At 36.9% G+C, this 13,441-nt stretch overlaps 1 protein-coding gene across 2 annotated transcripts in view; it reads left to right on the top strand.

The window, feature by feature from the left end:
- The window catches only part of LOC113237238 (ecdysone-inducible protein E75), a 115,056-nt gene that overhangs the window by 57,937 nt on the left and 43,678 nt on the right, over window positions 1-13,441 (top strand). The window contains exon 1 of one of the 2 annotated variants that reach the window (XM_026473601.1): window positions 7,919-8,116. The exons of the other annotated variant lie outside the window; for it this stretch is intronic. Coding sequence (XP_026329386.1) covers window positions 7,972-8,116 — 145 coding nt within the window. The 5' untranslated portion in view covers window positions 7,919-7,971. Of the gene's footprint in view, window positions 1-7,918; window positions 8,117-13,441 lie in introns of those variants that run through there. 2 annotated transcript variants of the gene reach the window in all.

Consider the following 13,441-nt stretch of genomic DNA (forward strand, 5'->3'; position numbering starts at 1 on the left):
TTACTTACAAATAAACTCTAACATATATATCGAGTTCTAGGGTTTTCGCGATTGTTACATAAAGGAAATTAAACTATTTGTCCAGGATTAAGTCGCTTAGGTTTTTCAAACAAACCAACGTTTCGGGCCCTTTACCTGTAACAGGTCTCACGGTCGACCGTGACCGTGGGACCTGTAAAGGGCTAAGAGTAAAGCTCACATTACTGCTTGGCGGCAGAAATACGTAAGGTGGTAGTACTTCCCCAGATGAACCCTTTCTCATTGAGCTCTACTGGTACTAACTGTTCTGTGTTGAATGCACCGCATTTTTTATTCTCGGAACCAAAACAACAAATGAAAGTGATTTACAAATAAGGACAAAAATTACAATAATTTTATTTTTTTATTGAATTGATACTCAATCCTTTTTTGTGCAATTACTTCTCTAGTTTGTTATAATTATTAATACAAAGATCGAACACTCAGAAAAAATTCCTTCGATTTGGCCGGATTGAACCGACGTCTTCTAGCATATCATGCCAGACGCTATACCAACTAAGCCACGGAACTTTTCTATGTGCTTGTTGTCGTGTTTTTCTTTGTATTTGATTTTTCAACGACTTTTTATTCGTAGCGCCATCTATAAGAAATCTTTTGAAATTTTTATCACCCAGTCAGACATCTTTACAGCTATCGACCCTGTCAGTATGTGAGATGTCGCTATTCACTGTATTTAAAATTTAAAATTTGAAGGAATTTTTTCTGAGTATTCGTTCTTTGTATTAATAATAATTAAAATAATATTAAGATTTTTTATCGACCCTACTTAATTATTAAGGTCATTTATTCTAACCGCACGCTATGTTTTATCAACTCAAATTGTATCATATACATATTATGACATTTGTACGTTCATGGCAACTATGGTTATAATTACAAATTTGAAATACAAGGTTTATGGTAGTTCTATTAAAGGAAGTTAATTAAGGCAGAGGACACAACTACGAGGGTCATTTACGTCGTAACCACTCATGTGTGTACATATTTATTTATTTAATACACAGAGTATGCTACGCAATGATAACGATAATATTAAGCCAGAAAATCATAACACTACTTATGAATTTACGAAATTTACTCCAGGGCACAGGCCAAAACTCCCAGATTAAAATTGGCACATTTTTTTCCTACTGTGAATTTCCAGGGCCTCCTTATCAAGCGCTTATAGTGATTTTTTAAAGTCTATGTTTAAACTTAGATTTTAGTAGCAGTATGTTTCAAAACTATAATTAGACGAAACGGCTCTTATTGCGGTGTTGTAGTTATGTTATCATTTTTAGTCGGTAGACTAATGAGTACAGACCATGTCAATTCAACTAAGTAAATGTTATTGAAAAGTACATTGGTGTACTCCATCAACGGGCCGTTAGAGTTCACCTTAACCCAGGAAATCTTATGTTTAATAACTTAAAAGGATTGAAGGAGTAAGAGCTTTTCTGTAAAGTTGTCTTCCATCCACCGGTTTATTTTTAATTGACAAACCGCTAACTTTCTGTCCTCACCAACAATATTACCTCCAACGCACTACCCAGAAAATACGTTTACTAAACTTGGTGCGACCAGGAGTTGAACCCGGGACTATCTTATTAAGTGCCCGCAGTGCTAACCGCTGGGCCAACGAGGTGGACAACAAATGACTTCTTCTTAGGGTGCCGCTTCTCTACGAAAGTTGACGACCACCCTGAGCATGGCTATCCTTGTTAAGAATGTTAAGATTGAACCAGTCCCTGCGATTCTTCAACCAGGAGGTTTTGTTTCTGCCAACATTACGCAAATAGATTATCATAATTAACGAGATTAGTGCCTCCTTCCCATTCCTGCTGAATGTGATGGAGTGAATGGCGTTTTTCATAGTTTCTTTTTTTGTAATGCGATAATGCAATTTGGCAGGGGAAAGTGTGTGCAAGTAACATTATCATAATCTCAGTACAGAGTATTGAAAAAACCGTCCTCAAAAGTCATTCAACCCCTAGTTTGCCACCCTTAGAGGTGGAATATTTTCTTCAAATACAAATGGGACCGCTACTGTGGTGCCCTCTTTCCAACAAACAACAATCATTAAAATCGATTCATAAATGTCGCAGTTATCGCGTAGCATAGATACAAAAAAACATACAGTCGAATTAAGAACCTCCTACTTTATTTAAAGTCGGTTAAAATTTTATGTATAAGGTTGATCGATATGGACATTCAGTGTAGACTGTAGATTTAGTTTAGGAGCCTGTCATTAAGGGGGACTTTTCTAAACCTTAAACAAAAAGGACAAAAATTAATCTTCTATACATTGAAATCCGTTTCAGTTTCCTCATTGTCTTAATTGCCTTTTAATTGGGTGTTATTGACCTTTCGCTATCAACATAGTAACATGAATTAGTAACTATGATGAATTAGTAAGTAATTTGATTAACATACTACAGATAATATTCTTTTCTTATATATTGTTATACAGGACATTATGGCACGTAACTTTTAAGTGCCCCTCTTAATCTAGTTTATTTAGTTGATTACTGGCATTATTAATTTGAAATCAGTATCAAATTAAGTTCGCTGAATAGGTCATACCGATTCTTGGAAATTCTTGATTAAATAATTCGTTAGCTATGATTGCGCATTGTATATACCTCTAACTAACATTCAGACGAAAATGCAGTGGCGTCTAAAAGTAATATACATTTTTATTTCTTTTTATTTCAAATTATTGCAGCATTTGAGTTAATATGATTGAATATTTGAATATATTTCTGAGTTGCCTTTAACAGAGATGCATTTTAAAAGCAAAGAAGCTTAAAAATGGTTATCGAGTTCTTAGATTTTCGCCATTATTTACACATTGGAAATGAAACTATTTTTATACATTTAATTCGCGTATACTTGTTTTTCAACAAACCAACGTTTGGGGCCCGTTACTGGTTCACTGCCAAGTAGTCACTGCCATGTGGTTGGTTTAAATTTCCAAAAACAAAGATCCTGCAACAAATAGAAGGAAGAGCGTCAGGCATGTTATGCTGAAGGCGCTGGTTAGAATCCAGCCGCATCGAAGGAATTTTTCTTAGTGTTCGATCTTTGTATTAATAATTATAACAAACTAGTGAAGTAATTTCACAAAAAATAATTGACTTTCATGGTGGTAGAAAAGCATCGTGATATTCAATAAACTTAACAATCGCGAAAACCTAAGAATTTAATATTAGTTTCATTTCCAATTTAAAAATGGTTTATTCGATTAAACGAGATTTCGCTGCTTGTTAGCGCCTTCAATAACATTAATTTCAGCTTTTGATGCTATAGTGGTGATTTGAATATGGCAAGCAAATAAAAATTATCAACTTGTTGTCTTACCTATGTACTAATTTTGTGGTAAGTTTGATAATGATTCAGTAATCAAATTGTTTATTTATAATAAGTCGTGCGCCTGGCGGCAAGCGATACGCCTGTCCATAACAGTTGTAGTGCCACTCAGAGCTTTAAATCACAAAGATCTGAGGAGCACTGCCACTGCGCCTGTCACCTGACTGAGACGTAACCTGACAAGTCCCATACGCCTGTTATTTCACCAGCACCCTTATTACTAATTAACGCTCGTGTTTTTGCTTGGCTGCAGAAATAGGTAAGGTGGCAATATTTCCCTGGATGGACTCTTGCACAAGGAGCTCTACTGCTACCATATTGTTGTTGTAAATTTTTGGTCTGTGATAGCCTCAGGAAATAAGTAACCTTAAACAAAGTATTGTTTATTTCAGTCACATTCTTTTGAGCGTAGGTACAGAAATCAACAATCTGTCTACAATGTATCTGTATATATTATTATCTACAACATGTGTCTAACGTCTTGCGCCTGCCGCCCGTATCCGGAATTGCGTTTTCTAGAAACTTTCGCGTTCTATATTGCATTTGTCCTGAAATCTTCGCAACAGACCGTAGGCCTCCGGCCTTATTAAAATTACCAGTAGTTATATTTACTTTATGGAAAAAGTACACCAATATTGGATAGGTCTATACATCCAATATAGTGGACTATCATTAAACTCATTATATCATTAAATATTAACCTACACACGTCTCTTGCTTGTATTTGGAATATAAAATGCTTATTATACTTGCTATAAATGCATCTGCCTAAAATGGTACCAAACAGACAGCGACGAACAAAACGTAAACCTAAGAAATATGTGAATATATGTTCAAAATTAGGAAAGTGTAAAATGAGCCAGCGAGACGTAGTTTCATTCGTCTCTAACTTTTTTATGAAAAACGAATTAGATTGTCCAAGAAAGTGGGACAGCGAGATGATGTTTGGCACTCGTCAGTCACAGTGCGATCACAATGCAATTAGAAAGTGAATTGCACAAGTGCTGCGCGCTATCAGAAGAAAGCGCGTCCAACGTAGGAAAGTTGTATAGAGAGGGGGGTGGTGGGGGGATGCGCGTACGCAGCTAAAAGTGGTACACTTTCGATCTCGACTCGCCTCGGTGAGAGTTGCGCGAAAATGAAAGTGGTGTGCCATTATGATCCACTTTCCATTGTGGGGTCAAGAACCTACGAGCCCTGCTCTAAGCCCGATCTCAGCTAATTACCAGCCACCGGAACTCAGCTCATGTTATGCTAAGCAGCCTCGTTATAATTCAGATGCTTAAAACATAGTTATGTATAAATAGAAGCTTGGAAAACATTTGGCACGTCACAAACGTAAACGTAATAATTAAGTATGTTTTTAACAACCAGGAGACGTGGTAATCATTGCACTCAATCAGTTGATATAAACTATTTTGACAAAACTACTGAAGGAGTTTTGGAAATATTGTGGAAGTTGTAAGTTGTAGCTGGCATATCTCACAACTTACGTTTACGTTAGCGATATTACTGTCACAGAAAGTGCAATGTTTTACTATATATAGGTTTTCGTTATATTTAAAAAAGACAAAAAGTATACAGCAGGAATGCCACCTGTAAATATTTCAGCTTTAACACGCTGCCGTCATAGGAATATACGCCAGCAGAGTAGGTCGCATCTGGTACCAGAGCAATGCGAATGTGGAACGAAGGGTTGGGGGTGAGCGGTGAACGACCTCCGCTGACGTCATCGCGCCCCGCTTACGCGGCTAACCCGAAGTCAGACCTCGTACCAATGCATAATATACATATACATGTTGCAAAATGTGGTACGCTGCAAGTTACGTAAGATATTTACGGGGTGGAAGTACGGGCTCCATTTCGCTTGGAAATAAAGCATAAATTCCTAATCTTGAAAGACTTGGTTAATTAAAAGCCTAATTTATTAGTCAGTATTTTTGGGTAACGCAATTATTTGTTTAACATTGCATACTTTGAGCTGTAGCTCGTGCCGTTTTCTTACTGTGGATGACCTACAGACTTGAGTTTCGATCGGGGCTATAACTAAGATTTACGACAACGCGGTTTCGAAAGGGCCCGTTTGAAAACGGATTTCGTGCGTCGACAGTAGGCCCTAGCAGGACTACTCTCGAAGTCCATCAACGGAAAGACTTTCGGACAATTTCTGGAAGTCTTTCCGTTGATGGACTCTCGAATAATTTCGGAGTGGTTTCGAACAGAACCAGACAATTTTAGTGGACGAACAATGTTTGACAATAGAGTTGCACTATTTTAATTGCATTTACCGGTTTTCTTCTTTTGTAATTTCACAACTTCTCAAAGCAAAATTGATATGATTATCGTTATAAAATTGCCATATTTATATGCAATATTTTGTTCTACGTGTTCAGTCCCATTCTTTCGGTAACTAATATTCATAAATATCATAATGAGCGTGCACGGCAGCGCTAATAGCAGCCCTTACCAAAATCATTAGTACAATCACGTGTGCGTAGGGTGGGTGGTAGTGGTCTAGTCGTTGCGTATTCTCTGTGTCGTATTAAGTATATTTGTATTGGATAACCTTAGCATTTTAGAAAAAATACTGTATTATGAACCATATTGTCTGAAAATCATTCATATTTTTATATTCTACTTTAAAACGGGGATAACCATATCGTTAGTGGTGATTGGTCGCTTTTGATTATATCTAAAATGTCATTAATTACAGATTCTATTCTTTTGCCTACTTTAAGGCCATTGTATTTCTAGTTTCTTTATGAATTTATTCAAGGAAAGATCTGAATAGCAAGATGTTGTAAGATTAAATTTTCATCAAAGATGATGCTAAGACGATGCTCTCAGCGTAACATCAATACGTATATTTTTAGGTGGCAATGACTTACAAAAAAGTAATTGTTGGTGGAACAAATGACGCATGGTAGTTAAAACGTAATGTTCATGCGTGTTTTACTATTCTACTGTTGGTGGTAAGCTGGCTACTCGCTCCCATCATATAATTGGTCGCCTTGGCCTATATCGCACTCGGCTGATTCGCCAATTCTAGATTTAGGTTTTCAGTTCAGTGGGTTGTTGGATGCTTCCGATTTGAAAGACAAGGACAATTAACTTTTGTTCTGTTTTTTTTTTGCTATTGTCGATCAACTTAAAAATAAGTTTCTAATTTAATACACTTAATTATTTTACACTTTAATTAAATATGAATTCTGTATAATTTCGCTTAAATGTGTAAGTTAAGGACGTTACGTTGAGAGAACTGCGTCACGCAGAGGTCCCAGGTTTGATTCCCGGACCGAGAGAAATATTCGTATGGCCTACATTTATTTCGCTCGTGAGTTTGGGTGTAGTTTGTGGTTGTCTATGTAAGTATCCATGGCACCCGCGACACAGGGTTTCCCTAGTACGGTGTTACATTGAGTATGTGCATTTGTGCGTTATTTAATAAAGAAAATAATATTAATAGTTAATTAATTAATACATAAGAAAAGAAGAAATATTCATTCTACTCAATCGTGCTCAGGGCGCTGGTAATATTTCCCCTGGAAAGCTAACATCATTACTTACGTTGTTTACTTATTTCACTGATTTATGTTCATGAAAAAACATTCGTTAGGAATTAGAACCATAATACAAGTCTTGTCATTAACTTAATTGGTGGAATTCGAGAAACTTTCATTTTTACTCTTTGTCTTTGTCGAGCTTTCGGCCGTGACTATACATTGATGGAATTAATTGAAATTCGACCTCCGCCTTATTTGGAGATTTACGTTTTATTGTCTTTATTATAAGTGCAATGTAATATTTTTTCGTGAATATTATACTGTTTTTCAAACTATACAGTCACTATTCCACTTTATTTGTAAAATTCTAAATATATTAAAATACATCAATAATTATTTCTGCAGTAATTAGTGCAGCAAAATATGCAATACGTTGTTTTGAATCTGTACGGTTACTAACACATCTGTCTATGTATAAATATCTAATGAAAATCATTATATATGTATACATAGAGATTTAACCCGGTCAAGAACGATTTATTTAGTTATAATCGAGATGTATCAAGAGCACACCAAGCTTGACACTTTGAACTTTTTGGATTTAAATTAAACTCTATGAATCTTGCGATAAGACCGTCGCAAGCTTCATACAGTTGAATTTAAACCTTAAGTGGCAAGCTTAACGTGCTGTTGACCATTTATGAGTATCTTCTTATTATGTGTTATATTACATTTTTTTCTAATAACCTAATTATTGTATCAACTGTGACCATGAATGAATGAATAAAATACACTGTATTTAGAAAAAAAACTGAAGACTTATAAACGAAAAATTGTTTAATTTCTATTTTTTTTTTTTTAAAGTTTACTATAAAAATGTTCTATGATAGAATCGTACAAGTTCCAAATTCCCGAAGGTAAATAGAGTAATTTGGGACCCCGTGCTGAGAGTCGGTTGTAGGGGCGGGCGGTTCGTAGCGAGTCTACGAGCTGCGGGCGGCGTAGATCCGTAGCGGAGTAGCGTTGCGCGCCATTCGTGCTGACGCCGCCGCCGGCCGCACGCGCCCCATCGCGCCGGCTAATGCGTCTCCCGCCGTTATCGTATCCGCCGATCCTTACATCCGAAGACATGACTGTGACGGAATGCCGCCAGCATGAACCCGATGCGGACCCGCCGCAGCCTCCACCCAATGACTCCGAACTTCTTCTCGGCCGAGTCCTGGCAGGTGAGCGATCAGCTGATCCATGTGTAGTGCATCCCGCGTACCACAATGCATTGTCATTGCTCACTGTTTCCTGTGACAACAACACCCTAATCAATAATGCTATCCATGTATTATTGTGGTTGTAAACGAATTATTTTACTACGTTAATTCATAAATTTTCTTTAGTGCTTGATCGGCAATAAAATCGCGCGTACGATCACGTGTAAAACATTTGTATTGTGACGGCTTGAAAACGCATCTCATTGAATTTTCACGAGTTAGCCTATTTTCATAAATTTTAAAATAGAGTGAATGGGGGAATAAAACTGTCCTTTTCACTTTCCTGCGAACGATTTATTCGGCACGACTGAGGGCGAGAGAGGAGCGGAGGAGGGGCGCGCGGGGCGAGAGCGGATCTGGGTCAAGCGGAGTTCGTTGCCCTCGGCCTTCCCGGCTATATTCGACGTCGCTAATCACCGCCGCCGCCCCGCTCCTCCGCCGCCCTAATCACAGAGACGGACTCTAGTTAATGTTTATGATATTGTAGCATTATGCGTAAATAGGTGTTAGTCTGTAATAATGAGATGTTATCTTTTTAGTTTTTGGTAGTAATTTCTTTTGGCTGCGAGTAACACACGATTGCGTGATTAAAATGTAGATTTCAATAAATGAACTATTTAGTTTCATTACCTGAATTGAATTTTAAAATATGGGTTTCCCTGTATTTTTGCCCTGTAACATAGACAGTGCTACACAGTAGGTCGTTTTCTAGCTCATATTAGCCAATAAACATCGATTGCATTATTCACAAAGAGCGGTGAGTGAGACTCTGCACTCAACATCATGGTCGAGTCGCGTTTCGCAAGTGTAACCCATCGTTGAATGCCATTTTATTTTGGAGGCCGCGCGCAGTCGGAGGGCCCGCGGTCAACGGCCCCACGTGCTATCTAGGTCGCCTCATAATAACCTAGCGCCAATACTCTAATAATAATCCTTACACATATACGGAGTCTCGGCACATGCTGTTGTCCCACTCTTACTCAAGACACATATACACCGTCTGACTGTGACAACGCTCCTTTCGCAACATCTAGGCACTTTATACGCAGCCACCAACTAGAAACGGTTGTCTCTTTTCCTCTTACCAGCAAATCTCTGCTGATAGAGCAAGCTGTCTGAAGTTTCCATACTTCATCTTATATTTGTTAAAATAGTTATGCGTTTACATAACACCTGACTTACATTTTGACTATACTCTGTTATTTGGTTCAAAAACACTTTTGTAACTGTGCCAAACCTTCAGTACTGGATATAGAGACCTACGTCTATACCTATTCGTCAGCCGTAGTTTAATTGCTGTAATTGTGTACGAATTTATATTGCAAAAATGTCACAGGTGTTCAAGGTTTTTTCAATAAAACAATTAACGTAACAAAAATATTATGTTTGAGTTAACTATGACAAAACATAAAAAAAATTTAATAAGAAACTATGAAACAATATGCTGCGCATGTGACGTGTACGGCAGGCGGGTGGCGGCGCGGGCGGGTTGCGGGCGCGGGGCGTGCTGTATTGCGATCAAGGCCTCGCGGTCGTTCACCCACAGCAATTGGGTCACGCTTGCCCCGCCTCGCACCCTGCTTACAAATACCTAACTGTTTTAAATGAGCACTGAATGTGCTCCTGTAAAGTCTGTGTGCGAAAATTTTAAACTTCATTTGGTTTTCTTTCGAGTAATTGAAACCTAACACGCAGCGCAGCACAGTCCCTGACCAAAGACAATAATCAGTCTTCTCTACAATATTCAATTATAATAGTTAGATTGTTATACTATGGAATGGATAGATTGTTATAATATCGAATGGATAGATTGTTATATTATGTTCACTTAAACATGATTGAAGTTTCAGAGAATGACAAAGTATGTAAACACTGAATACCTTATCAAATTGCTTTATAAAGTAGCAAATGCGCCTTCTATCGTATAAAATATTCGTCTAAATCTAGAATAGCACAATCATTTACTTACAGACTGGTGCATTACTAGTTATTTATAGTTCCCAGAGTTCTCACTTGACGTCACTCCAACAACAATAAGTGACGGTGGTCTTATCTCTGTTCTACTGAAAGTATAAAATTATCTGCACATAATTTTTCACGAAGTGAAAACTATTATTAAATTGCGTTACGGTGCCTCTATCTGTCGACAACAATTTAAATTGAACTTAAATAACACAGTCGTAAAGCAGTCGTCAACGCAAGCGAAAGTAAGGAAAAGTTACTAGTGAAGTGCTAGGGATGCAAGAGTGGTCGTAAGAGATGTTTGACGGCACGGGGGGGTGTGGCGGTGTGCGGGATGGAGACGAGGCGAACTGTGGGCAACGGGGAGCGCGGGCGAGAGGCTGCGGGTCGTCGCCCTCGCCGCCCTGACCCCAATTCGCGTTGCGCTCGCGTCATGCCGCGGACCTCGCGTCCAGGCATACTCAGCGGAAAATACCCATTGATTATTTCAACATGCATAATACCTACTATGTTTTCAAAATACATTCAAATCATAGCAATATACAAAATACAACTGCTCGTAAACAACACTAAGATAACAACCTGTCTCTACATATATTTTTACACACGTCACGAATTTCTATTTTGCATTCGTTTCTATTAATACATTTTTGCAAATAGTTATTTCGGTGGCTGATGAGGGTTTTCCATTTATACAATTGTGTTTTAATTTGCAAACGTAACACTTTGGTTTTCCTTAGTGATACTTCTTATCGCCTGTATTGACTCGTAAACGGCTCTTTTGTAAGAGATGAGAATACTTCATTTTAGCAAAACATTAAGTATACCGATGGCCAACGAGGAAACGAGGCGTCAAGTACTGTGCTCTGTATTGCTGTGATATTTCCCTCCTAACCTGCTAACCTGCCATCCGTGTACACCTACATTTCTTTCTCAAGACCGCCAAACACCGAGCGCCTTCATTACCTCGATTTTTATACTCTGATGAGCTGTTGAAATACTTACAATCGTCGATTTTTAACACACGCTTTGAGGCAACCGTGTCAAGATTATTTTTTGGGATTACTCGGTCAACTGAGCCTATTTTAATAACTATCATGAATTCAAAGTTACCTTGGTCGTATTGCTCTAAGAACGCCATGTTAACAATATACCTAAAATTTGGTATTGCTATCCATTCCAACAATTTCCAAATTTGCGTTCCTAAAGGGTAGATATTTAAACTAATTCTTCGAAAATTGGCATAGACATTTTAATAACGACAGCGTATAGGGGTTGTTTGCCCGTATTCGTTATACGTAACAGCAATCAAGACAGGTATGTTCGCGGCGTAACCGCACGTCACCCGATTGTTGCGCGCACGCTTATGTAAACCTGACGCATGCGCGATAAACTGCATTACTCATGCAACTAAACAGTACGAAACATATAAATAAACTATTACATATATTTTTAACACTGCACTAACTATTAATACAAGTACATCGCCATTCAAAAGTCAAATGCGTTTGTGTAGGTCAGTTGAGACATTCTTTCCGTTTATTTCCATTGATCTCTTTCCTCACTCTTATTTCTACTTAATTATATTTATGGTAAACCCACTATATTAGCTTTTGTTCAACTAGTGGTGTGATAAGTGTGACCTCCAGCTGTTGCTCGGTGAAATTAGTTTCTTTTTTCATAAAAGTTTGTTATGGAAGAAGTTCGATGGATACTCTATTTGTAAATTTTCTTTGTGATTTTGTTTATCTTCGTGATTACGATATCAAAGTGTACATAAATACTCTTTTAATAGTAGGTACAGTTGACGTCACGTAATTGGTAATTACTAAAACCTTAATGTTTATTTTAGTGTGATTCACATTGGTAATTGCATGTATTTCCACTATCTAGGCCTTTTTATGCCTAATACAAAAACAATATGAAATGGTTTTTGTTTATTTGTGTGGGTGTTAAGTAAATCTATTTTAAAATTAATTTTTCGATAATAATAAAAAAGACACTTGGTAATCGATTTAAAAAAAATTTTAGTGTTAGAAATGGAATAAGCAAGACTAAAATTTAAAATAACTTTACATAACTAGAATAAGACAAAAGCGGACGCGGACGTGAATTCATAACAGTCATGCTTAAGAATAAGTTGATAATTAAGAACAGTGGAACATGAGTCAATATGACCTGGATTCAATAGGCTATAAGGCGGTGTACGTGCTCCAAATATTTCCCGGGGTAGGTTAGGGAGCGGGGTCGATGAACTCAGGTCCTGACTACCCCGTTGAACTTTCTGGGCCACTGGTACCTTTAAATTGCTACCAAGAGAAGTCTTTGTTACATAAAAATGTTGTAAAACGACAATATTATTAATCAATATCAATATCCTTTTACAATTTACTGTATTAATTTTGAATATTATTTGAAATTAAATACTTTATTATGTTGTAATATAAAATTTACTAAATTATTGGCAGTTACAAGTTTTTGTTCATGCACACAAAATACTCAAGGATTCGATAAAATAATGAAAATTTATTACAATGTCTGTGCATTTGAAATAATAGTGCGCACAATAATGTTCAAAGTTTGTATATTAACTTTTTAAATTATTTGTCTTGCTGATTTACTTCGTAGTGTTATATTATAAATTATGTTTATAAATGAGGTCTATCAAAGATTTGCTACTCGAATAAAAGAAACGGTAAAGCGCCACCTGGTGTCGAGTAGTTGGTTCGCAAAATATACGTTAGATGTCGCTGGCCAACACAAAGCTGTTTTTTTCATATTTGTTTATTTACGAATGTCGTAATAATTCCTAGCATAGAAATTTATAAGTAATTTTATAGGAAATCATAGAGGAAAAAATTCGCATGCAGTACTTTAACAAACTTTAACCAATTTTAATTTCATTGTATTACCGCATTTTCTTTATATTGCTCTAACTTTTCACATTGTTACTGTACGTCAGAAAAACATTCTCTATATTGTTCACATTTTCTTTGCCCATATATATCTTACAAGTAAATTAACCAAATATAAAGTTTGGTACAACATTATTATTGTACAAGAATAATATTATGCCACGTAACTTTAGTTTAAAATAGCAAGCTAACAAAATATGTGGTGTAGGAAGTCCAATAGAAAATGAATATTGTTTGTGAAGCTGTTTTTACATACAAGTCATTCTTGTAAGAATCGTTAGATACTTATTAGATAAAGATCAGTTAAACCTAGGCTGGGAACTAAAAATAAAATAAAAGGGGTTTCAGTGTGAGTGCCTGCAGGGTAAGTTCGCGCAGAGGCAAAAAAGTGGCGTGAGATGAGGGGGGA

Source organism: Hyposmocoma kahamanoa, unplaced genomic scaffold, assembly GCF_003589595.1.
Source record: "Hyposmocoma kahamanoa isolate Upper Pololo Valley unplaced genomic scaffold, ASM358959v1 93, whole genome shotgun sequence".
NCBI classification, from domain to species: domain Eukaryota; kingdom Metazoa; phylum Arthropoda; class Insecta; order Lepidoptera; family Cosmopterigidae; genus Hyposmocoma; species Hyposmocoma kahamanoa.